This window comes from Narcine bancroftii, chromosome 7 (genome assembly GCF_036971445.1).
Source record: "Narcine bancroftii isolate sNarBan1 chromosome 7, sNarBan1.hap1, whole genome shotgun sequence".
In the NCBI taxonomy this organism is placed as follows: domain Eukaryota; kingdom Metazoa; phylum Chordata; class Chondrichthyes; order Torpediniformes; family Narcinidae; genus Narcine; species Narcine bancroftii.
The window spans coordinates 45,946,662-45,972,595 of NC_091475.1; the positions used below are offsets into that span (position 1 = coordinate 45,946,662).

General features: G+C 43.0%; 1 protein-coding gene across 5 annotated transcripts in view; it reads left to right on the forward strand.

The window, feature by feature from the left end:
- The window catches only part of LOC138738849 (proteolipid protein DM gamma), a 157,933-nt gene that overhangs the window by 93,449 nt on the left and 38,550 nt on the right, over positions 1-25,934 (forward strand). Inside the window, exon 1 of one of the 5 annotated variants that reach the window (XM_069889951.1) lies at positions 5,250-5,332. The exons of 3 other annotated variants lie outside the window; for them this stretch is intronic. In XM_069889951.1, coding sequence (XP_069746052.1) covers positions 5,269-5,332 — 64 coding nt within the window. In that variant the 5' untranslated portion in view covers positions 5,250-5,268. Of the gene's footprint in view, positions 1-5,249; positions 5,333-25,934 lie in introns of those variants that run through there. One more of the 5 variants, XM_069889947.1, reaches the window with a different exon arrangement.

Sequence of the window (25,934 nt, forward strand, 5' to 3'; positions counted from 1 at the left end):
TTACCGTATATTTTGGCATATAAGTCATCCTTCAGATAAGTTTTCAGCCTCATTTTCATGGCTTTATCATATATCAGGCGCATAAGTTGACGCCCCCTCATTTTCTGAAAAGAACATGCCAGAGACTGGTGTCTGGACCTACCAGCATCAACCCAAACTTGGTTACAACACCCCAATCACCAAGTAACAAATCTGTAAATAAGCAAGTAAAAGAAAAATCTTTAAAAATAACCTTTGCTTCTGGCTGGGAAGATACCAAATGGAGCTGGGTCCAAGTCTTCAGCATCGGCTGCAGCTGGAGTCGTTGACAGTGACTTCATTCTCAACAATGGAAGTCTCCTCACTGCCCAAGTATGCTTGGTTCAGGAACCACGGCTACGTATCAGCTCCCGGGCAGGAGCGGGCACTTCGGGCTCCCAGGTAGGAGCAGGGACTTCGGACTCTACAATTGTAAAATGTCTGGGTGGGTTATGGTGGCACCTAGTGGTGGGGAGGCATTATGGAATGGCAGTGTTGGTGGTGGGGAGGCATTAGGGAACAGCGGTGCTGGTGGTAGGGAGGTGCTTTGGGTCGTCTTGTATGCCAAAACTACATTAAGCAGTTTTTTTTAGTTGAATTTAAGGTCTCATTTTTGTATCTGGCATTTAAGATGACCCCTGAATTTTGAGTGCTTTTTGAGGGTTTCAAGACTCAACTTTACGCCAAAATATACAAACGGTTTTTTTTAATGGCTATCCAATTTGTAAGTAATGGATCTGATCTAGGATACCACACAAGACAGCAAGTGCTCTGAATAAGGTGAGTATCTTCCACCAGATGACTGATCAGATTTACTGACAGGACATGCTGGTCGACTTGCTGTTAGCCTGAGCACTCCCTGAGTGCTATCCTACTGCAAGTCCAGGAACTCCTTCAGAGGAACTCCTTCAGAGGAACTCCTTCAGAGGAACTCCTTCAGAGGAACTCCTTCAGAGGAACTCCTTCAGAGGAACTCCTTCAGAGGAACTCCTTCAGAGGAACTCCTTCAGAGGAACTCCTTCAGAGGAACTCCTTCAGAGGAACTCCTTCAGAGGAACTCCTTCAGAGGAACTCCTTCAGAGGAACTCCTTCAGAGGAACTCCTTCAGAGGAACTCCTTCAGAGGAACTCCTTCAGAGGAACTCCTTCAGAGGAACTCCTTCAGAGGAACTCCTTCAGAGGAACTCCTTCAGAGGAACTCCTTCAGAGGAACTCCTTCAGAGGAACTCCTTCAGAGGAACTCCTTCAGAGGAACTCCTTCAGAGGAACTCCTTCAGAGGAACTCCTTCAGAGGAACTCCTTCAGAGGAACTCCTTCAGAGGAACTCCTTCAGAGGAACTCCTTCAGAGGAACTCCTTCAGAGGAACTCCTTCAGAGGAACTCCTTCAGAGGAACTCCTTCAGAGGAACTCCTTCAGAGGAACTCCTTCAGAGGAACTCCTTCAGAGGAACTCCTTCAGAGGAACTCCTTCAGAGGAACTCCTTCAGAGGAACTCCTTCAGAGGAACTCCTTCAGAGGAACTCCTTCAGAGGAACTCCTTCAGAGGAACTCCTTCAGAGGAACTCCTTCAGAGGAACTCCTTCAGAGGAACTCCTTCAGAGGAACTCCTTCAGAGGAACTCCTTCAGAGGAACTCCTTCAGAGGAACTCCTTCAGAGGAACTCCTTCAGAGGAACTCCTTCAGAGGAACTCCTTCAGAGGAACTCCTTCAGAGGAACTCCTTCAGAGGAACTCCTTCAGAGGAACTCCTTCAGAGGAACTCCTTCAGAGGAACTCCTTCAGAGGAACTCCTTCAGAGGAACTCCTTCAGAGGAACTCCTTCAGAGGAACTCCTTCAGAGGAACTCCTTCAGAGGAACTCCTTCAGAGGAACTCCTTCAGAGGAACTCCTTCAGAGGAACTCCTTCAGAGGAACTCCTTCAGAGGAACTCCTTCAGAGGAACTCCTTCAGAGGAACTCCTTCAGAGGAACTCCTTCAGAGGAACTCCTTCAGAGGAACTCCTTCAGAGGAACTCCTTCAGAGGAACTCCTTCAGAGGAACTCCTTCAGAGGAACTCCTTCAGAGGAACTCCTTCAGAGGAACTCCTTCAGAGGAACTCCTTCAGAGGAACTCCTTCAGAGGAACTCCTTCAGAGGAACTCCTTCAGAGGAACTCCTTCAGAGGAACTCCTTCAGAGGAACTCCTTCAGAGGAACTCCTTCAGAGGAACTCCTTCAGAGGAACTCCTTCAGAGGAACTCCTTCAGAGGAACTCCTTCAGAGGAACTCCTTCAGAGGAACTCCTTCAGAGGAACTCCTTCAGAGGAACTCCTTCAGAGGAACTCCTTCAGAGGAACTCCTTCAGAGGAACTCCTTCAGAGGAACTCCTTCAGAGGAACTCCTTCAGAGGAACTCCTTCAGAGGAACTCCTTCAGAGGAACTCCTTCAGAGGAACTCCTTCAGAGGAACTCCTTCAGAGGAACTCCTTCAGAGGAACTCCTTCAGAGGAACTCCTTCAGAGGAACTCCTTCAGAGGAACTCCTTCAGAGGAACTCCTTCAGAGGAACTCCTTCAGAGGAACTCCTTCAGAGGAACTCCTTCAGAGGAACTCCTTCAGAGGAACTCCTTCAGAGGAACTCCTTCAGAGGAACTCCTTCAGAGGAACTCCTTCAGAGGAACTCCTTCAGAGGAACTCCTCCTCTCCAATGTCACAATGGATGTTCTCTCTAAAATGCCAGATAATGGTCACATGGATGAGTTAAGTGCCAGATAACCCAGCTGACACAATCATAAGTCATTAAAAGCAGAATCATTTAAAGGAGATCATCTCATGTTGTCTGTTGATGCCTGTGGCAAGAAATGTGGACATGTCACATCTTGGGCCTGCTTTGACATTCCAGTAAGATCATGTCTTTGAACCTCAAATTATTTATAACTCTGTAATTTTATAGTCCAAAAATGTAACTCAGTCATGAATGTACTTAATGAGAGGTCATTGATGATAGAAAATCACAAATTTTAACAAACCTTATCTCTGTCTTAAGCAGTGTATCCATTTATTCAGCATATATATCTTTCAGTATTTGTCATTACATACCTCTTCATGGTCTCTAGCTGCTGTGAATTGAAGATCCTGGAATACTGGAGGAGAGACTATTACAGGTTGCAATGTTTTATTAATCAGATTTGATGATACTTCTACAACAGCAACGATATTTAGTGTCATACACTACCTTTATCAATGTTGGGTATAGCAATTAGTGAGAGACTGAAGACGCAAGTAAATGTAGGGGAGAAATGAGAGATGTATGAGCAGGTTTTTAAAGGTCTGGAATATAAAAAGAATGGGTTTTAGCTCCCATGGTGATGAAAAGAAGAGGTACAAGTAAAGGTGCTGCATCACTGGGAGTACATGAATACTGAGAGAGGATATTGGTGGCATGGAAGAGCAAACCCAAGCACCCCAGAGGGAATAGTTCCTTCAGAATGCTAGAAAGTAAGGGATGGAGAAGAGTGGTAATGACTTAGAGAAGAAGGTACCTACCTGAAGTGTTATCAGAACCTGAGTCCTCTTTAACAGCACCACCGCCCCCCCCCCCCCCCCACCACCTCTTTGAGCTAAAGGCTCCGTGAATGTCTTTTTCATCAAGAATGGTCTGAATAGGGTACTGGGTAAGCAAGTGGCATCCATGTTCATACTGTTGTAATCCACTCCCCAGTGACTCTGTGGTTCAACGTGTCAGGCACACAGAGGACCCAGAAAAAAATGCAGCTCTTCTTCAGTTCCCATGTAGTTGTTAATTTTCAGTGTTCTCTCCTTTTTTTTAATTTAAATTGATTGTGCAACTTGTAAAAAAAAGTTTGTGTCCTCTATTGCTATCTACACACACACACACCTCACATTTTTTAGTTCAGCTTTTACTCTCTCTCTGCATTGCACATTTCATTCATCTAATTTCCTTCTATCCCAAAGTACCTTCTGTTGTTTACCTGCCTTCACCATTCTCTCTCCGTCTTAATGGAGTCCACTGTATCTCAAACTGTTCCATTATCATAAATTAAACCCTAAGAAATATGCAGAAAAAAGTTTATTGGTCATATTTTGTTCACACTTCTCAAACATCCAGGCCAAACAAAAAAGGTTCTAGGTTTTATTGATTTCTCAAAGGAAATTGATTCAATGACTATGAACTATATTACCATGAGCCAAGACAGTGCTTTAAAGGCAAACATTATTCTAATCCAGGTCCAGCAAAAGATTTGCACCCTGTTTGATTGCTCTCATTTTAGAAGTGAACGGGGCCAAATTGTGTGGGTGATGAAGCTGCATTCCTCCAACCCCATCGAACAGATTAGATTTTCCCCATAACATCTCTGCAGAGCCTAATGATGAAATCTTGGGGCATTCCAAGGATATTGCAACCATAAGGCAGCAACCTATTCAAACAGTTCAATGTGTTTGGTCATTCTGTCAAATACCATAAGCTCTGTGGGCATCAGCACTCTCGTGGAGTCTCACATAAATACTGCCTGTGTGTATTATTATGTCAAAATAAGGATACGAATCCTTTGTTTTATAAATCATCCATTAATAAATTGGTGCGCAATTAATACTCTTTCTTATTCCTGGGTTTATAATATTACTCAGTACAAAGGGATATTGAAGACTAAAATTTTATTTTTCATCAAATCCCATCAGCTGGAATTCATTAAGGCTGTCGCCTGTCTAGAAATTCAAACCAAATTAAAATGTAGAGTGCGACGTAGAAGTGTTCGTTGGGAAGAGTGGTCCTCTCATTGCGTAGTGACACGCATTCTCCCTGGAGACCAGTCCAGCAGGGCTTTTTTGGTTACTGCTGTGAGTAGATGGGGTCTCTTTTATTGTGGTGAACAAACTCTTTGATTATGTAATAAATCCATCCCTCGGTGATGTGATTTTTTTGTCACTTCATTTGATGTGCTTTTAGAGGAGAGTCAGAAATATACTTTTAAACTTTAACTGGGCAGGAAATTGAGCAGAATTGTAATTCATCACCGCGGTTTTACAACTGGAGTCCTCTGTGACGTATGTGTGATCAGTCACTGGCAGGGATCTTCATGGACCAGCAAGTTGAGTAAAATCAGATCTGACAAGATCTTTGCGTATCTAGAAAGGACAGCACTTACAAAAGCTGCACGGCACAGCTCAGTCCCAGTTGCTGTGTGAGTTAAGGTGGAAAAAGGAAACAAAGAGACAGCGGGAAGTGTTGTCGCTGAATTTGTCTTTGTGACTAGAATGAAGCCAGCTTTGGAAACTACAAACCCCGAGGACAATCATGAACTAAACCAAGAAAGCAAAGGTATTGTACTCTTAAGAACTCTGCAATGCCTTGGTTGTGACGAGGTCTTGGCCGGGTGGGATGTGAAATGCTGCTCTGAATTTTAATGCTGCCATTACTGTTGCCGTTGTACAGTGCTTCATTTTCTTTTAGGCATTAAGTATTTTTTAAAATGTCACGTAATCTTACTTGGTTTGAAATGTTAATTTGCAATATTTTTGTGATGCCAATGACATAGGTTCACCAGACATCATGGTGGGTAGGAAGTTGCATTTCAGGAGTGCTGGGGTGTCGTAGGTGATAGATGTGAGAGAACTCAATGTTTCATCAGACTCAGTAAATCTCGGCTAGTCACGCGTCTCTTACCAAAAGCCACCATCAGTAACAAAATGCTTTACCAGACAGTAATGGGATTCACTTGTCAGAATAAGTCTTTTCTAAATGGAGGTTGTCAGCTCTCCATTTAATTTAATGCCATACAAAACACAATCTAGCCTCTAAAGGTTTAAAGCCCATTATCGTCTTGGGCTGGGCAGAAAATGCTCATGTATGATTACACTCTATAATTGCAAATAACCTTTCACTGATTAGAGCTGACACAGCTTACTTAAAGGGATAAGATTTCCTTGCTGTTTTGGTTCATCTTCTTTGAACTTGAGGTTTCCATAATTAAATCAATTATGGTCAATACAAATTAAAAGCCTCTTGCCTGGAGAACGATGTAACACATTATTAATTATGTTATCAGTAGAACTGTGGCTTTACACAAATTCATGGCAATTATGACTTTTTGAAGGGATTTTTGTGTTTATTTGAGCAGGAGATGTTACGATCAAGTGTTGTGGTAGAGTAAGCTTTGCTTTGGATTTTGTGATCCAGTGGAAAGGTTTATTAATTTCACTCAAGCTGGTGTCAATTGAATGTGTAATTATATATTTAGGCTTTAGCTCACAGTATTGCTGAAATAACCATTTTCAGTTTTTGAGTGTGTTTGGAAAATATTTTCTTTAACTAATGGGAGAGAATAACAGGGTTTTTGGGGCCTTCAGCAAGGATCCACAAACAACCTCACTCCATTTTGTACCAATCAAGACACGATGGGTACTAGAAGCCGGACCGAGTCTGAATTTAATTGAATGTAACTATTTTAATGTTAAATGATGTACACTCTTGCTGGTCCTTCAGGGTTATCATTTTCCTATTCACTGAACATTTGAGGAATTAAGCGTCTGAAATGGGAAAACTCTGGTGAGAATATTGAGAACCGCAAGCTATGAGCTTCGTGATGCATTTATTTCAGGCAAAATGCAGCTCAAAATAGCAGGAACACAGATCTTTAGGGAATTGAAATCCTGCATTATCCATTCATATGAGTTGTCATTATGCTCCTGGAACTCTTTAAGAAATGTGGTTTCCTTGTGTTCTGGAGAGGAAGGCAGGTGGAAGATGCACTGCAGCAGATGCTCAGCCCAAGGCTGATGTGCCAAACAAATGAGGCAAGAGCTGGTGGGCAGTGGTTACAATACCAAACTGGTAGACTAGAGACCTTGGTGAAGTAATTAATTGTGGTTAATAATCTGGAATTTTTAAAACCAGAAAATAGCTCTAATGATATCAGAAAACCTATATGCTGCACCACTCTGCCACCCTTGCAGACTCAGGCGGCATATGATTCCAGACGCAGTTTAGGTGGTTATGAAATGCTGGTGGTGTTTATGTCTTGTGAACTGATCAAGAAAAGAACCTACCAGGGGCTGGGTCTGCTCAAATGGGCATCCACGGGCCCAACTGATTATCGTGGGATATCAAATGTATGTGGCCTTGGCTAGGTGGCTGGTGGGGTGGAGCTTGAGGGGGAGGGAAGAATGATCTTGAAACTTCCTTTAGCTGATGATGTATAATGACTTGAGCCTGCTGCAGCAAAAGGGTGTAATTATCTACAGAGTTCAGCTACAAAGCCAAATGTTATTTAAAGTCAATTTTAGAGGATACTAAACAGCAATATGATTTGGAACATTCCATCGGTCTTCCAAATTACATAACCACTTAAAGAAATGAAGATCAGACGCTAAGAGGCTCTCCAAACTGAAGAGCATTCATTTACATTAATCTAACATTATTGCATTTGGGAGAAAAAAAAATTATTTGTCTTGGATTCGATTCAAAGAAAAAAAAAAGTGTTTCTTAGGGGAATGCTGAATTATTTGGTAAAAATAGAATTTCAGAATTGTTAAGGGAGAGCAGGATGCCTTTCAAACCATGCGTCTTCGTCTGTCCCTGGTAGAGGACTCCCATCTGTTACATTTCCCTGTTCCTTGCCCTCCATTTATTTTCCCATATGTTTTTATCTATCCACTCTTCATTTATTCTGTTCCAACAACTCTAACACCCTGTGAGTTCCAGATGAAAACCACTCTGTAAGTTTTTTTTAAAAAAAACTCTTCTATTAAGTTTTGCCTAAAGTCTTAAATCTGGGAACTCTACGTATAAACATTCTTGACTGAACAGTGCCTGAAATAATAGTTTCCCATCATCCAGTTATTTTCTACATAAAGCCATTATAAGCAGTGTGAATTTTGCTGATTTGCATTGGCCTCTGGTCTTTTAGTCATGAAACCATTCACCAAAAATGAAAATAAGGAACAGGAGCAGGTGTAGGGCATTCGACCCGTCGAGCCTGCTTTGCCATTCAGTGAGATCATGGCCGATCCAATGATTGGCTCATCTCCACCTACCTGCCTTTTCCCCATATCCCTTAGTTCCCCTACTTTGTAAAAATCTATCCAACCTTGTCTTAAATATATTCACTGAGGTCACTTCCACTGCTTCAATGGGCAACAAATGCCATAGATTCACTCCCCTCTGAGAAAAGCAGTTCCTCCTCATCGCCATCCTAAATTCACTACCCTGAATCTTGAGGCTATGTTCCCTAGTTCTGGTGTCCCCCATTCATGGGAACAACTTACCTACCTCTATCTTATCTATGCCTTTTTTATAAGATTTTGTTTCTATAAGATCCCCTCTCATTCTTCTAAATTCAAGCAGGTACAGCCCCAGACAACTCAATCTCTCCTCATAGGCTAACCTCCCCTCATTTATGAATTGTGCGAAGACCTTGTCCACTGTAGGTGGACAAAATGTCCTACTCTTTTGGGCTAAAAAGAAGGTGCTACAGAAACTGGTCCTTTTTCAAAGGGCCACTGCAGCATTGAATTATGGCACAATTCCGTTTGATCTTCTTGTGGTCACAAACGCAGATGGTTTGCTGCAATAATGGGTTTTTCCAGGCAGGAATTTATAACAGTCAAATAACCATGGGAAGTCTGAAATCCACTGCAGATTTAATAATATCTTTCATTTTAAAAATGTGGTAAACACCCACTCAGCCACAAAAAAAATGGTTACCATCTCTGTGTGAGCTGATGACGTTAAGTCAGATGTCTGTCTTGAAAAAGAGAAGCAAGTCTATTTAAAGGTTCAGATTGCATCAGCTTTTCTTTGAAAGCTTTCAGATGAAATAGAATTTGAAACTGAATAAAATTATTGTCTCATCCTTCTCACTCAGTGCAAGTTCCTGCCCAAATGTGTTTATTCCAGCTTTGAAATGGACAATACTCAACCAATGAAGGAGCAAGGAATCATTAATCCTTCAGCACCATTTCAACCAGCTGTGTATTTTACAGAGTATCTGCTTTCAATTTAGGTTGATGGGAGTTTTTTTTGTTGCTTTCATGTCTAATTAATTCCAGCCTTGGCTTAGATTCCAGGTCCCATTTCCCAGTGGGTTTAGAGAAAATGATGACTCTCAAGATTTTTGGACTGGACCCATGTGCACCTTCAAACTTTATAGGTTCAACTCAATGGGTCTGTTGGAATGAGCACTGAATGTTAAGAGAAGTTCAGAGAGCTGTAATCAGTTTGCAGGACAGCTTAAACAGTGAAGCTAGCTTTTGCCCAATCTTACTGCGAATTGGTTTGAGCAGTTTCAAATTATCGGCTTGAAGGAGATCTTCCAAACCAAATTCATTAGCCCTATGGTTTCTGTCCTTGATATCGATACAAACTGAACAAAATATAAACCGATGAAGTTTGAACTTCAAGTCGAGGATTGGTAGATTTTTAGAAATTGGAGGAATTGAGGGCTATGACATTAGTACAGTTCAGATAAACTAAGATAAAAGATCACCTGAAATCTTAATGATCAACAGAATAGGCACAAAGGGCTGAATGGTCTCCTCTTGCTTCTGAGTTTTTGTGTCACTATTGTGTTTGGGCTTTGAGTTTTATGAGATACCCTAAGCTGCAAGAGAAAGCTTTCATTTATAGGTAAGTGGTTTTCATAAGCCAGCTCATCCTGTCCTCTAGTGCTCCTCTGAAGCTATTTATTCCATGTTATTGTTAGTGAAATGTAAGAAAATGCAGCAGCTAAACCTCTGCACAGAAAGACCTCAGTAAGGGCAGATAATAACCAACAAGATCTTTTCTAGTTGTTGGCTGAGGGATAAATGTTGGCCAGGGTATTTGGAGAACTCTCTCCTTTCATAAATAATACCATGGAGTGTTATGAAAATATATATGTTGTAACATATTAACTCCAACATCTTAAATCTGCAGAGTTTAGGATTTTTTGAAATGAAAAGGGCATTTGAAAGTGTCATGAATTTATAAAGTGATTTGACAAGTTGAACAACAATATAAGTGAATGGTGGATATCTTACATGATTCAGCCGTAAGATCCAATAAGCTCACCATTCATTGCCCATTTCTAACTGCCCTGCAGAGGATGGTGATGAGCTTTAAACTACTGCAATCTTTCTGGTGAAGATTTACTCATGCCGCCTTTGAGTAGACAGTTCCAGGATCTAGACTGAGTGACAATGAAGGACCAGCGATCTATTTCCAAGGCAAAATTGCACAGGATCTGGAATTAAATAGAGAAGTTTTGGGGGTGGAGATCTTTGGAGTTACTGTCAAAGCCCTGGGCAATTGTTGAGATGCTCAGGAGGTATAGACCATGTGGGTTAGTTGCCAGTCAAGCAGGCTGCTTTGTTTAGGGTGTTGTTTAAGCTGCACTCATCCAGGTAAGTGGAGGGTAGTTCTGCATATTTCTGCTTGGAACTTTGCAAATGGTGAAAGACTTTAATGAATCGTGAAAGATTTTAGTGACTCGCTGATTTTCAACTTCTTTTGTAGCCACTTTATTGACGAGACAAGTATCTGGTCAGTGGTCAATCTCAGAATGGTGAAAGATTTGGTAATATTAATGCTGTTGGATATTACCTGCAGTATCTGGAGAATTTTAGGGGTTGCTGCCAAATAAGGGAAATAAAATGACAACATGCTTGTTAAAAGGTAGTGAACACCCAACCAACAGTGGTGTCTGGTGCAATGATCTATTAAGGATTATTACACATGCACGACAATGTCAGGCGCAGCTTGTTACATTTGTTTTTAAAAGTGATTGCTTGTTCAGGTATAAATCCAATTTAGTGATAGACAATTGTGGGCCCTAATTGTTCAATGAGGAATTCTTACAAATTATCCAACCAAAGCAATCACTTTAAACCATTACCTTTTATTAGTGGAACCTTGACTCGACATATAGTAATGTGGAATTTTAAAATTACACAGGATGCATCCTGAATATGTTACAAAAATATTCATACCTTAAAATTACAATACAGTATATACAAAAAAAGTTGCTCTGTTAAAAGCACAAAATGTGCCTTTCAGATTTTTTGAAATATAAATGTTTCGAGTCTTTAGTGAAAATATCTTGAGTAATTGGTCCTGAATGACACACAGTTCAGATTAATGACACCATCCAATTGCTTTACTGGTCAATAAGGGCCATGGCCAAACATATAGGACAGCTGGTAACATTTCCATGCCTTTTTTTGGGACAGCAATGGAGTAAAATGTTTAGGATTTATCTCACCAGTGTTAACATTATGCTCAAACAGTAAATGAACAGTTTTGGAGGGAATCAAAATGAACCGGCCAGACTTTATTTTATTTAGAGATTGTCTTTCATGATGTGGAAATTTTCTGATGGCCGATTTCTGCTCCAGTGTAGAACATTCTTGTTCTTTTCTAATGACAAAGGTTGTTTGGTTCATGTAAAATAGGACTCTCAGTTTACATGTAAATAAACCTTCAACATTTCAAATTAGCTGTGTTTAAGTCTGGGATTTAATCCTTCCTTCCAGACCATTGCCCCGAAAGGTTTAGTCTTGAATGATTAAAATGGCATCTGGAACTGATTATCCTGCCTGTCATATTCTAAAACTGGATTGTCAAACCAGGAATAGCAAGACCAGTAAAGATGAGCTTGGGAAAGGATTGTCACAAATACACCGTAGCCCAAATGGCTGAAAATGCATTATAGTCAAAATGGCTGAAAGTTTCATTTCCTTCAAAATGAGAACCTACCATCATGAAAAAAAAACCGATAAATTCCATTCCCTTACTCCTTCTCCTGTGAACTTGTGAATGTTTTCCTCCTGTCATACAAATGAAATTAAATTGTAATTATTTTCAAGTAATAATTCACTATAACAAAAGAATGTATAGTCTCTACTGTATTAAAACATAGCTAAACCTCAGTCAGCATGCCCACCAGTAGCAGGGAGAGAGAGCTTTGGGATGCTCAGGAAAGGTGAAAAACCATGGAATGATTGAAACATTACCATCTCTGCCTTTATGTTATGGTAATCTTGATCTGCCAGCTATCCAGCAGGTCGATCCATACATGTATACAAGAGAACAAAACTCAGTGCAGAGAATGGAGTTACAGTGAGAGATTTAAAAGGGCAGTATTGGTGATGTTCAAGCTTTAGTTTGTAGGGATAGAACAGTAGACCAATTGTGAAGAGAAGACCTGCTGGCTGCAGCACACAAAATGTCACTTTGCTCTAACACCAATTTTTTTTTGTCCTAAGATTTCACCATCACTTTTTGTTTGATAATTGTGACTCTGAAGGGTCTTGGCACGTTCGTACTGTGTTAATGTTGGCTTAGAAATGGAGATACTTAGTTACGATGGGCGAGGGTCTCTGCTCAGAGCAACCTAGACAGTTACGGAGTGAAGTAAAGGCCTAATGCTGCATCCTTCACTCCCATAGGAATGAGATCTAATGCTGGAGAAGCTCTCCAGGTCAAACAATGTCCTTTATATTGCAAAGGTAAAGATACATGTGGTGGTACACCACCGGCCTACTGCAGGGGACAATACCTGTACCTGCAGGAGTGTACCACCGGCCTATTGCAGGGGGCAACCTCTGTACCTGCAGGAGTGTCAGGGACTGGACAATAGGCCAGCTGTCAATCATTCGGCCTGAAGGGATTAAGCCCCACCCTCCGGGATATAAGCCTGCGCCGACCTCCCGGAGCTCACTCAGAGTTACTGCAGCTACAGCCAGCCTGGCTCTGTGGAAGTCTTTGTGGATTAAAGCCTGTTGTACAGTCTTTACCATGTGTGTGTCTGATTCTGGCTAACAGCGCACCACAATTTAATCCACAAAATTTTCCCATGGATGCCATGGAAAAACTCCTGAGTGCAGGGAGCCTCAAAGTCGACCCATACCACCCGGAAACCCAGACATGCTTCGAGATCTGGCAACACGCAGTCGAGGCAATCATTGAGGCACACGAAGGCGGCATTCTGGACTCAGATCGGAAGAGGTTGGTACTACTCCAGTCAAAGCTGGCTCCCCAAGCCTTCCAGGCAACCAAAGGCTGCTCCACATACAAGAGCGCAATGGACACTCTCAAGAACTTGGACAAGCCCTCCATGAATGCAGTCTGTGCAAGGTACCTCCTCAACACCCGAGCCCAGCAACCCAGGGAGATGGCTGAGTCTTACCTGGGACACCAGCGAGAGTTGGCCCGACCGTGTCTAGCTGAACACGGGTAGGAGCAGAGGAGGTCGAGCGGCTGATCCGGGACGCCATCGTCCGAGGGCTATGCTCAAGGGCCATCCAGCAGAAGCTGCTGGAAGACAATATCTATGCCCTAACCAAGACAGTGGAAGTGGTCCAAACCCTGGAAGCAGCAGCCCTGCACATTGAAGCCTTCAATTCCAGGTTCCCCCAGGCTCCCTCATGGCCCTCTCACACTCCAGCTGCAGCCCCAGACCAAGCTGGGGAGGAAAACGTCACGGCGGCAGGTGCCCGGCGCCCCTGTAAGTACTGTGGGTCAGACCGACGATCGCTCCAAAACTGCCCGGCAAGGAACCAGTATTGTTCCCGATGCAGCAAGAAAGGCCACTTCGATAAAGTGTGCCTCTCAAAACCAGCCGGCAACTCAGGGGCCCTCTATGACCTCCCCACCTCCCCTGTGGATCCCTCCACGTGCGCGTGCCGGGAGCCGCCATTGTCCCCACTACGACTTCCGCCTTCCCTGACCTCAATAGTGCAACATCCGGCCCCACCAGCGACTGTCGCAGCATGTGCCCCAAGCACCTGGACCAGCCCCTCCCCTCACCAGTATCGCTCGCCAAGAACTACAGCAACGTCACTTCCGGCTGACATAATGACATCTCTGCTGCCGGCCGTGATGACGTCACTTCCCCCAGTGCAATGAACATGGCTGGGGAAGAAGGCCAGCCATGCAGCGGGCCCCCACATGCCGCTGCCATCTTGGGCCAGGCAGTGGCCGACATGGAGGGCTCACGACGACTTTGAGAATGACGTGGTCAACATGGGCGGTGACCTGGCCGCCCTACTAACGCTCCCCATGCCTCCGGATGCCATCGGCTACCGCACACTACGCCCCATGAACGATGTCGATGTGCTCAACACGGGCGATGACCAGACTGCCCTACCGATGTACCCCACGCCCCCGGGTGCCAACGGCTATCACACACCGCACCCCACGACCGACGTCGACATGGTCAACACGGACGATGACCAGGCCGCCATACCGATGCTCCCCACACCCCCAAATACCATAAATCGCTGCGCACAACTGGAGAGTGTCTACTATGACTCCGAGACGGTCCTGGCCGCCACCACGTTGACCAGGAACATCCCTCACAACCTCAGACACTCTATGATGGACATGCAAGTCAACGGGCAGGAAGTCGGTGACTGGAATGTCCCTCCCAGCATGGGTCATGTCCCCAGGACCAGTGCTCCTGCATAAGCACTTACGGACACACAAGGCCGAAGCCCTGGTTGAGCTGGTCTTCCTCCTACATGCAAACCACAACTACGCCTACGTTAGGTTCGGCAATGGCAGGGAGGACACCATCTCAACCAGGGAGCTGGCACCAGCAGGATCACCCACCACACCACGCCATCCTCCAGCCCTTGACGACGCTGACCGGGCATACATCCCTGTCCCCAAGCAGCTGTCGGGCACACAGGACCTCCTTGACCACCAGGGGCCCGCTTCAGCCCTGGGAAACAAACCTGCCCCCCTACCCATCCAATACGGCCCTCATATATTGACGCCGGCCACCCCTCCGCGCGGCACCACACCAGTCTCACAGACCGTTGCCGCCAGCCCCCCCACTTCCCCTCCGATCAGTGACCAGGAACCAGTCCTACAACGGTCACAGAGACCCTGGCGGCCGCCGGACTGTCTCAACCTGTAAATATTGTATGTGTATAGTGGGTACGATTCCTTGTTACTGCCCCCCAGGAAAATTTTAAAGAAGGGGGTGAATGTGGTGGTATGCCACCGGCCTACTTCAGGGGGCAACATCTGTACCTGCAGGAGTGTAAGGTGACAGGAAAATGCCTGGCTGGCTGTCAATCAGTCAGCCTGAAGGGATCAAGCCCCACATTGTCGGGTGTCAATCACCCTCTGGGATATAAGCCTGCATCAGCCTCCCGAAGCTCACTCAGAGTTACTGCAGTTACAGACAGCCTGGCTCTCTGTGGAAGTCTTTGTGGATTAAAGCCTGTTGTACAGTCTTTACCTTGTGTGTGTCTGATTCTGGCTAACAGCGCACCACAATACATAACTGACGTTTCGGGCTTGAGCCCTTCATCAGGGTATGAGAGAATGCCGGCAGGTGTCCAAACAAAGGAGTGGGGGGGGTGGCAAAGGGAGGAGATGATAGGTGGAGAAGGGAGGAAGGAGACAGCAGCAATGAAGGGGAGGAAGGATGACTGGGTGGGTGAATTGGAAAGACAGGAAAAGGGAGAGGGGAAAGAAAAGACAAGCAGGTTTAGTGGAAGACAGTAAAGTCAATGTTAATGCCATCTGGCTGGAGGGTGCCCAGACAGAAATTAAAATGTTGTTCCTTCAATATGTGGGTGGTCAGGGTGGGATAGTACACAAGGCCATGGACAGATATGTGAGCGTGGGAGTGTGACATGGAATTGAAATGGTTGGCCACTGGAAAGTCACTGTGGTTGTGAACAGAGTGGAAGTGCTGAGCAAAGTGATCTCCCAGTCTGCGACCGGCCTCTCTGATGTAGAGAATGGCACAGAGCACCAGATGCAATAAGTAAGTCCTCAGGATGTACAAGTGAGGTGTTGCTTCACTTGAAAGGCCTTTTTGGGGCCCCGGACTGTGATGAAGTAGGAGGTGTGGGTGCAAGTGTTGCACCTCCTGCAGGCACAAAGGAAGGTGCCAGGGGTGTGATGGCTGGGGAGGGATGAGTGCACAAGGGAATCACAGAGAGAACGGTCTTTGTGGAAATCTGAGAGGGGAGGAGATGGAAAAATGTGTTTGGTGGTGGGATCTTGTAGCTAGTACCATAAATTCAAGCGGATACTGTGTTGGATGAGGAGGATTCTGTGTTTGTGTGTCTCAGGGCAGAGGGGGCCAGGGCAGATGAGGAGGAAATGGAGGTGAGGGCTGAGTTGATGGTGGTGGAGGGGATGCCACGTTTGTGCCTGCTCCATGCTGATCTTTTACCTCAAAGCTGTTCTCCTGCATTATCATAATCCTTTAATTTCCTTGGCTAAAAATATTTGTCCCTGTCAAGAATGCACTCACCAACTGAGCCTCTTGGGAAGGGATGAAAAAATTACTTCTCATCTTGGTCCTGATCAGCCAGTCTCTTATTTAGTGTCATTCACCTTTGCTTTTAGACAGAACGCTCAGGAGGAAACGGTAACTTCAGCTTGTCCAGCCCTGCCAGAATTACCATTTTTCACTGTGGCCAGTCAGACGGTATATCAGTCAGTACTGAGAGATCCATGCTGCTGTAATAGAGCAAGAAAATGTTCAGTGAGGGATTCAGCTGCCATAAACTGCTGAATCAAGCCATTAACTTAATTGTCTCATGTGATTCCAGCCTTGGAAAATCTGCAGGATATCCGGTGCTGCTAATATGAGCTATAAATTTCATTGGTTGGCTTGTCTTTGCATTTGATCTGTTTTGCACCCCAACTCTTTTGATTGTGAATCATCTTGCATAATCAAAAAATATTGATTGATGCGGGTTTCTAGAAAAAGGAATTTATGGTTTATTATCACAAGATTTTCTGCCAATTCGATTATTTATTTGGGTTTATGCTTTAGACTTAAATCCTCTTTTTAATCTTTAATTGCTGACATTAATTTCAGCAAAATGCAGTGCATTTGCAGAGATGATGAAGCAAGCACTGAGACATAATTCCACAATGTTTTGTTTTTGGGATTAAAATAGTGGTGTGGGTCACCCTAATGCTGGTTGTGAAAGTTAAATAGAGAGGAAAAACTTAAGATGCGAGATCCACAGAACAGCATTGTCATGCTATGCTAAAGCTGACATTGCCTTTGCAGCAAGCATGGAGAACATGAGATTGTCTTCTAGTTATTGGAGAATGTTGCTTCTGAGTGAATGGATTCAGAGTAAGAAAAGAAATTAGTGGGGAAATGCTCCAAAGGTGTCAGAATCAGATGAAGAAATAGACCTGCAGGAAGAAAATTCCCATTACTAGGAGACCTTTCAGGGGTGCTTCTGGCGTGAAACTGCCAGGGAGGTCTCATTGAGGATACCAGGACAGTTTCTTGATACCTATACTTAGGAAAGTGCAATTTGGGCGTGTCCATGCCTGCTCTGTCTAGATATGAGACCGAAAGGAAATTTTGGTAGAGTTTCTACTCTTTGCAATTTGAGTGACCTCTGTCACCCAACAGCCAAGTGTGAAATGTGGCTGGATCGACAGCAACAAATAAGAATAATCCTGATGCAAGGTAACGGTGAGTGATAATGACCATGACCTATGCGATAAATCAGTCAAGGTTTACACGAGGTTGCATTAAAGGTGGCTCAAATTCCTGGGCCTCACGTGGTAATGCCCCGTGAAGCTATAGCAGTCCACCAGAACTATGTCCCAGATGTACACAGCATGCAGAAGAGGAGCAAAGTGTTAAAAGTAGGTCAGTCAGCTGCTATGGAGAGAGATCAGGACTGTGAAGCTCATTTATCTGAAAGAGTCTCCTGTTTATCTTTCTCCTCAGATGCTGCTTTACCTGCTGAGAATTTTCACCCCTTTTTTTATATACATTATTCATAGAGACTGGAATGTATTAAAATCCCTGTATCTGGAAGAAACTATTATTTTCTGTTTGACAGAGGCTTAAAGATCTCAATGTATTTTCTTTGTATAATGTAGAATTAATTTTTTACGCACTGATTCTAGGATGTTGACAATGTAAGACATTCAATTAATAATCCTGTTATTTGTCAGTCATCTCTGTGGGAGTGTTTTCAGTAAGATTTCTTGAATGCACGATACTCCAGAGCTTTGGACGTTGTTGCTACATGTTTAATAGCAGTGGCATGCACTGGCAGAAAGGAAGGTCAGTCTCTGCAGAAATTACCAAACTTTGATTACAAGGTCCATGGAACAGTGTTGCTGGGTTTCCCTGGGTAATGATGCATTAAAACTAACGATATTGGTTTCACCTTGGTGGGCCCTGCTGTTATGTTGCATGTTCTTGCAATGCAGCCAAGAGGACACAATCTTTGAAGAGTCCTCGAAAGGTAAACAAAAACATCAATGACTCTCTTCCAGCTACTGTGGAGTGTTGCCACTGAACAAGTGCATTTTCATTGGGATGAAGGAGGTCTGGGGTGGTTCCTCCAAGGAGTCAGACTGGAAGAGTAATGAATAACTGTGCCCATAGAAATTATGTTCCTTGCCCACAGGTTCATGGAGACTCTCCACAGAAGTTGCTGGGCAGATTACCATAAAGGTGGGGGGGGGGGAGTGCTTTTGTGACTGGAAGACTATTGTCACAGGGGTTCCCCAGGTCTCAGTAATGATTCCTTGTATTTTGCAATACATTTATAATGAACTAAACTTAAATGTAGGGAGCACAATGAAGAAGTTTGAAAATTATCCAAAAATTGGTCATGTGGGCTGCAGTGAGGAGGAAAACTCTGGACTATAAAATAACATAGACAATTTTGTTAGTTGGGCAGGGCAGGAAAATAACAAATTGAATTTAATTGTGACATTTCATCCAAAAATGTAATCCTTCAGCTGGTTCAACAAACAAATAAATGGGAGAAATTGAGCATTCTGCAGAATGGAGCTATAAATCAATAGATCCTTGTATGTGATGGGACAAGCCAATAAAGTGGTTGAATGAGCAAAGGGAATGATTTACTTTACGAGTTCGTACGTAAGAAGGTTATGTCAGTTACATTAGTCATGGCAGGTACAATTTTGGCCATCACATTATAAGGAAGATGTAATTGAATGTGAGAGGGTGCACCTGAGATGTACCCTTAATGTTGCCATGAGGCAAGATTAGATTACAGTAGTTGTTTTCTTTGCAACAGAGAACCAGCTTCCTTTTCCAAAGAAGTAAACAAAAACATAAGTGTAGATTAAGAGTCAAAGGCAGAAGGATGAGAAGAAAATTCTTGAAAAATCTCTTCCCGCTGGTGTTAGAACTTGCTGCCTGAAATAGTGAGAAAGGCAGAAACCTTCATCATGTTCAAAATGTATTTGGGATGTGTACTTGAAGAGCCATGATCTGCAAGGCTAAAAGGCTAGGAGTTAGACTAGATCAGATTTAATTGACCAGTATGGAGAGTGGAGTGAAAGCCATATTGCATTATTCTAAAGATGAACTTTCCAAAGTGAACAATTAAGGCAAATAATGGAGATATACTTATTGCCTTTGGAATTCTTATACTATATTAGTCCATGAAAGCAGAGGTTGTGTTATAGTCTTTACTGTGTAATGAAACATAACAACATTCTATCTGTTTATCTCTTTTCCAAATATTTTTCAGCTTTGAAGAACAGGATAGATTAAAGGAAAGAGCCATAGGAAATGAACTTTCAAGAAATCCCAAGGAACAATTTCACATTTTTGAAACTCAGTGTCAGAGGGCCAGGTTCAGTCCTGACCTCTGACACTGTCTGTATAAAGTTGGCCTGTTCTTCCTGTGACAACATGGATTTACTCTGGGTGCTCTGGATTTCTCCCAAACCCCAGTGACAAGTAAATCACATGAAAGAAAAGAAGCTGGAGGGACTGGGCAAGTCAGGTAGCTTCCGTAGATAGAAATGGTCAGGACCGTCGAGTAAATTACCTTGGTATGTGTGTGTGTGAGGAGTGGAATCTAGCAGGTAGTTGATGGAAATGATTGGGTAAAAAGTGGTGGATATTGGATCAAAAGGCCAATATCTGTCCTGTATGACTTCATGGGAAGCAAGAATAGACCGTTTGCTCCTTGTGGAGCAACTATGACTACGTTTTATCTCAGCCCCTCCTTCCTGCACTAACCCCATTCCCTTGAATCTCTGAATGTCCAAAAATCTGTTGCTCTTTGCCTTGACTACGTGACCCTTTGGGTCGAGAGTTACCTGTCTGGGTTTAGTAATTTCTTATCTCCTTCCTTATTTTGAGATGGCGTGTCCTGGTGGTAGCTACTCCCACCTTGGAAAACATTGACTCTGCATCCAACCTCAAGGGCCGAAACTCAGCCCATGTGCTGAACTTGATCATCTGAAATGGGGCATCTACACTGACACTGGATTTGTCCTCAGTACTTCTCTATTTGGAAAGATCCTTGCATCTTACACCTAGGGTGTGTTCCTTTGTGGACACCTAGTGCGGATTGAGCACAACTATTGTATTATCAATGATCAAGGTTTCTTTAAGCGCTTGTATATAGAGTGGAAGATTTGGTAACACTTCTTCACATTTTCAAAAGTGGGAGTAAAGAATGAGCAGATTTGGCATTCAGTCTGTGTGTGGTATTGATTTATATATTTTACATCAAATTTAGATTTACCGATAAATATAAAATAGGTGTAAATGCACAAAGGCAGGAGACAGCCAATTGTGGATCAGTAGGAGTTAGACAACCCACCCTTCCATTTGCAATATTAATAAAATTATTGGAAGCAATGTTCATGGTCATTTTCAGATGCTTAAGGTGTTAAATTGCTGGTTGATCGTATGTGGGATATATTGATGGGATGGTGGATGTTTTCAGATATTTCCTGGAAATTTAGCATTTGTAGACCATAATAAATTGGCAAGGGGTGGGAACAGGAATTGGGAATGTTAATGGTGCATGCTGCTTCACATGAGGGAGAGAGACGGGAGAGTAACCACAGAGCTGGTGCGAGGTAGTCTGTAGTTCAAATCCTTCCACAGCACTGAGATAGGATTGTGTCTCACCAAACCAATGCAAGCAGGGGTAGACTTCACCTTCACTTGGAGAGTGGATATCAAGGCAGATTAAAAGTGGAAGATTCGCATCCATTCAGTCTTAGTATTAGAAATTCATGGAAAATTCAAAAGCTTGGACTGAACAAAATGCCTAATTTGTAAATATCTTTTAAAAAAAATGCCAATTGGGAAGATTTTCTATGATTTTATTTTCTTGGTGGATTAATAGTATGTATTTATAATAATTTACTGGACTTAAATTCAGTCCCAATGGCTGGGATCAAGTGCGATTGGGAATGAGATCTGAACTTAACATTTTCAGATAAAGATTGGTCTCTACTCTCAGCTTGATTAATGATTCCTCATTTTGTGCAAGACACTGCTTATTACAATTTAAGGTGGTGCACAAAATGCATGTCCAAACTGAAATTATCAGGTTTTTTTGCAGTTATTGATCCTTTTTGTGAGAAATGTAACATTTTTGAAGCCTCTATGATTCATATTTCTGGGATTGCTCAAATTTTCGAGAGATTCTGGAAAAAGATTTTTCAAACTCTTTCAACAATTTTTAAGATTAACTTGGAATCCTGGCAATTAATTGCTCTGTTTGTGTTTTTTTTATTGTGACTCAAATGAACCTCTATCAGCATCTCAAGAAAAAGTCTTGGCTTTTACTACATTGACAGCCAGACAGCTATATTATTGAAATGGAAAGGAGATGCATCCCCTACTCACAACGCACGGATTACATGATATAATGTCCTATTTAAGTTTAGAGGAAATCATATATAATATTAAAGATAGAAAGTTTCAATTTGATATCTTCATTACTAATTGCTACATTCAGTTTTTTTTCTTCGAGCACAGCTATGTTCAATTCACCTTTGGTGAACTCCTATAGTTTGCCCACTGCTCATGCTGCAGAATCACTGAGGCCAATAATAACATGGGGATTTCCTTGTGCGATGACATTTTATGGCTGACTAGAGATTACCTTCACTTCCTGGAAACTCTGATTTAATCCTGGAAGATTAAGACTTGTAGATCTGTGTGTTTTGTTGCTGAACAGGTTAGAAGCTGGACACTCTAAAGTTGTAGATGCATTCACTGATGCAATGTTTGCCACTGCAGACTGAGCACAGAAGATGTTGAAAAGTACACACCTCATGGCTTTAAACAAGAAAGTCTGCAGATGCTGTGATTGTAGTTTCAAGTCAAGTTTATTGTCATCTGATTGCACAATCTGACCCAACGTAACAGCATTCTCTGGTGTTCATTGCAAATCTTGCAGACACACCTACAAACAATACATATCTACAAGTAAATAAATATTGTTTTGTAAGAGTCTTGTATGGTTAGTGTGAGCAGTTTGTTTGGTCATTCGGCATTCACTGCCCGTAGGAAGAAACTGCTCCTCAGCCTGTTCGTGCTGGCTCTGATGCTCCTGTATCTCTTTCCCATCAAGAGCAGCTGATGTGCAGGGTGGAAGTGCGCCCTCTTTAGACAACAATCCCAGTAGATCCTGTCAATGATGTGGGGGGGAGGGGCAGGGGGAAGGGAGACTCAGGAGATACTCTCTGCCACTCTTATAGCCCTATCGAATGACCTCCGATCCATTTCTCTGTAGCAACTGTACCACACTGTGATGCAGCCAGCCATGACATGCTCGATAGAGCTCCTGTAGAAGGTTGACATGATGGTGGTCTGTAGCCTTGCCCGCTTCAGTCTTCTCAGAACTGCAGTTGCTGTTGCGACTTCCTGAGATGTTGCCTGCCCACGATAGGTCACTAGTTCAGTGAACTCCAAGGAACTTAAGTGCTCTCCATTAAAAAATTCACAATTGTGGCATTAACCTCCCTCGTGGCTTCATGCTCTGTCATCACTTTGAATGACTAAAGCTCATTTGCTATTGTAACATCTTCAGTCTCACACAGTGTCCCTTCTGGGGTGCTTTTATCTATTTCCCATGCCAATAAGCCTTGTGAATTTCCTGAGAGAATCAATTTGTTGCTAATTAATATCAGTTCAAATTGAATGAAGTCTGTGTGCTCTCCTTTCACCCAGAACCCTTGTAGGCAGCTTACTATAGAGTTCGAACAAAAGGTATTTGGCTTACAACTATGGAACACTGCAGCACAGAAACAGGCCCTTTGGTCCATCTAGTCCATGCCATACTATTCTACCTGGTCCCATTGACCTGCACCTGGACCAAAGCCCTCCGTTACCCTCCCATCCATGTACCCATCCAATTTTCTCTTCAATGTCAAAATCAAACCCACATCTACCACTGCTGGCAGCTCGTTCCATACTCTCACCACCCCTAAGTTCCCCTTAAACATTTCACCTTGCATCCTTAACCCATGTCTGCTAGTTTTGGTCTCCCCTAACCTTAGTGGAAAAAGGCTGTTTGCATTTACTCTATTTATACCTGTCAAAATTTTGTATGCTTCTATCAAATCTCCCCTCATTCTCTGACACACCAAGGAATTAAAGTCCTAATCAATTCAATCTTTCCCTATAACTCAAATCTTCAAGTCCCAGCAACATCCTTGTACTTTTCTCTCCACTCTCGATACATTAAAATCTGCTTCTCTTTGTAGAGACATTGCCTGACCTCCTGTCACGAACACCGAATTTCGTGACTTGTTCACGACAATAAATTCTGTTGTGGAAAATCTGGGTGTTATTCCACATTATTGTTGGACTTTGCCCAAATAAACTGTGGCTCGCCCCTTTGGCTGTGAATGCGTTTGGGATGTCCTGGTATTTCCATAAAAATTGGCAAGACATTGGGGACATGCCGAATTTCCTTAGACTTCCGAACAAGTCAAGTCATTGCTGTGCTTTGTTGGCCATGGGGTTGGACCAGGACTGGTCGTTGGTGATTCTTGCAGGAGAGATGATGCAGACAGGGACATGTAACTGAAAATTGTCAAATGTGCAGAATTCCAATAGAGCATTTTACACCGTTGTCCTCTGTGAAATTACCAAAGGGTGGAAGTGCACAGTCTGTTGTGACTTGTAAAGCCAATGCTGCACTCTCACTTGCCTTTGCCTTGCGTTGCAAAACCATTGCAAGTCAATGATTGTGGGGAATTCCTGTTGCAGCAACATGGCATTGTTGATTGAAGGGGAACAGAGAGCGCATGGTCATTTTCCCTTGTGTAACATTTGGATTGTATTGATAGTTGGAATCAGGTGCTGAGAGTCAAGAACACACTCCTCTCAAGTATTTCTTTGTCCAATGACGTTTGTGTGAGATTCTACTTAATTATGAGCTTAGGACCTGATGTGATACAACTTGCTGCTAAGTATTGCATCTTAAAGTAATCAAAGGTTGTCAAAGGCAGGGTGCATGGGCAGAAATTAACATCAAGGGACAAGCCAGCATAACTGTGGTACAACAGTCTCAGATTTTGATCCTCAGAGGGGTCATTATATAATCATGGGATTTTCAGTCAAACTCATTGTTTCCACACCTGGCTGACCAGTTGATGCTTCCCACTCTCCTTTTAAATTCTTAGTGGTCCTGGTTCCCAGTGTTCTTTTCAAACTGAGGCCCTGTTCCCTGTGCTCCCTTGACCTGTTGGTTCATTAGAAAATTTATTGTAACACTGTAATGTCTTTAAAATAAATTCAAATCATCTGTTGGGGCATTTGCAGGAATAGCATCCAACTAGTCCAGAAACTCTGCCAACTGGTTGAGGCTTTGAAACAGCAATTAAGTTTACTTGTGAGAGCAACCCAGTCCCTGATAATTGTGGTCAACATGCCATCACTTGCATGTAGTCCAACCATATTCCTGGAGGGCAGTCTTGGTATTTATATTGCACCTTTCCAGCGGGAAGAGCTCCCAAGGCACTTCACAGAGCGATTATGAAGTAAAGTTTGACTGGTTGGACATGGGATGGTTGGACTTTACTGATGAAGAGCCCAGACCTGAAACATTGGTCACCCTTTACTTCCTATGAATGTTGGGAAATCTTCTGAGTTTCTCCAGCACATCTGTGTATTGTACTTAAAAAAAACAATGGCAGATTTTCTTGTTTATCTAGACATGGGGTGAAATAATGTTTGGTCAAGGACTGAGGTTTGAAAAGGCATCTGAGAGAGTCAGAAAGGTTTATGCATTCATTTCCTGTGTATTTATTGGATATAAGATTCAGATATGCAGCATGAAAAAGCATTTGGCCCACTATCTGTACCAACTGTCCAGCCTCATTATACACTAATACCATTTTATAGTCCCCACGTTCCCATCAACTGGTGAAAGACCATTCCATTTGACTGAAATGTGGCAGCACTCTGAACTTTTACCAGATTGATCATTTGACAAATGAGCCAAAAGGTGCATTTGAAAGCTGCATTAAACTTGGAGGAGAACAGTGTTAATAATTCTTTGAATTATTTTGCCAGGACCAAAATATTCAGCATTTGAGTAAGGAAAATTAACATAGTGTTATTATTATATACTCAGCCAAAATTATCCTGAAGATGGACAGATGTCACCAGAATGGTTCCCTTCTTAAGTAGTCAAGCTCAGTTTATTATCATCCAATTATACAAGTACCACCCAACAAAACAGTGTTCTCCAGTCCTCGGGCAATACACACAACCAGACATTACACACGTACAGACAAACAATACATATGCAAGACAAGTATTCATATAACCAGATGAATGAATAAATGAATATTGTTTTTACATATGAGAGCTTTAGATGGATAGTGTAAGCCGTTCCTTTGGTCATTCAGCATTCTCACTGCCTGTGGGAAGAAGCTGTTCCTCAGCCTGGTGGTGCTGGCTCTGATACTTCTCTAACTCTTCCCCGACAGGAGCAGCTGAAAGATGCTGTGTGTGGTGGAAGGGGTCCTCAATGATTTTGCACGGCCCCTTCAGACAATGATCTTTGTAGATCCCGTCGATTGGGAGGGGGGTGGTTGCGGTGCAAGGGAGTCCTCTGATCCTCTCTGGCGCTGTATTGGTCCTGTGGATCGACTTCCGATCCATTTCTCTGCAGCAACCATACCACACTGT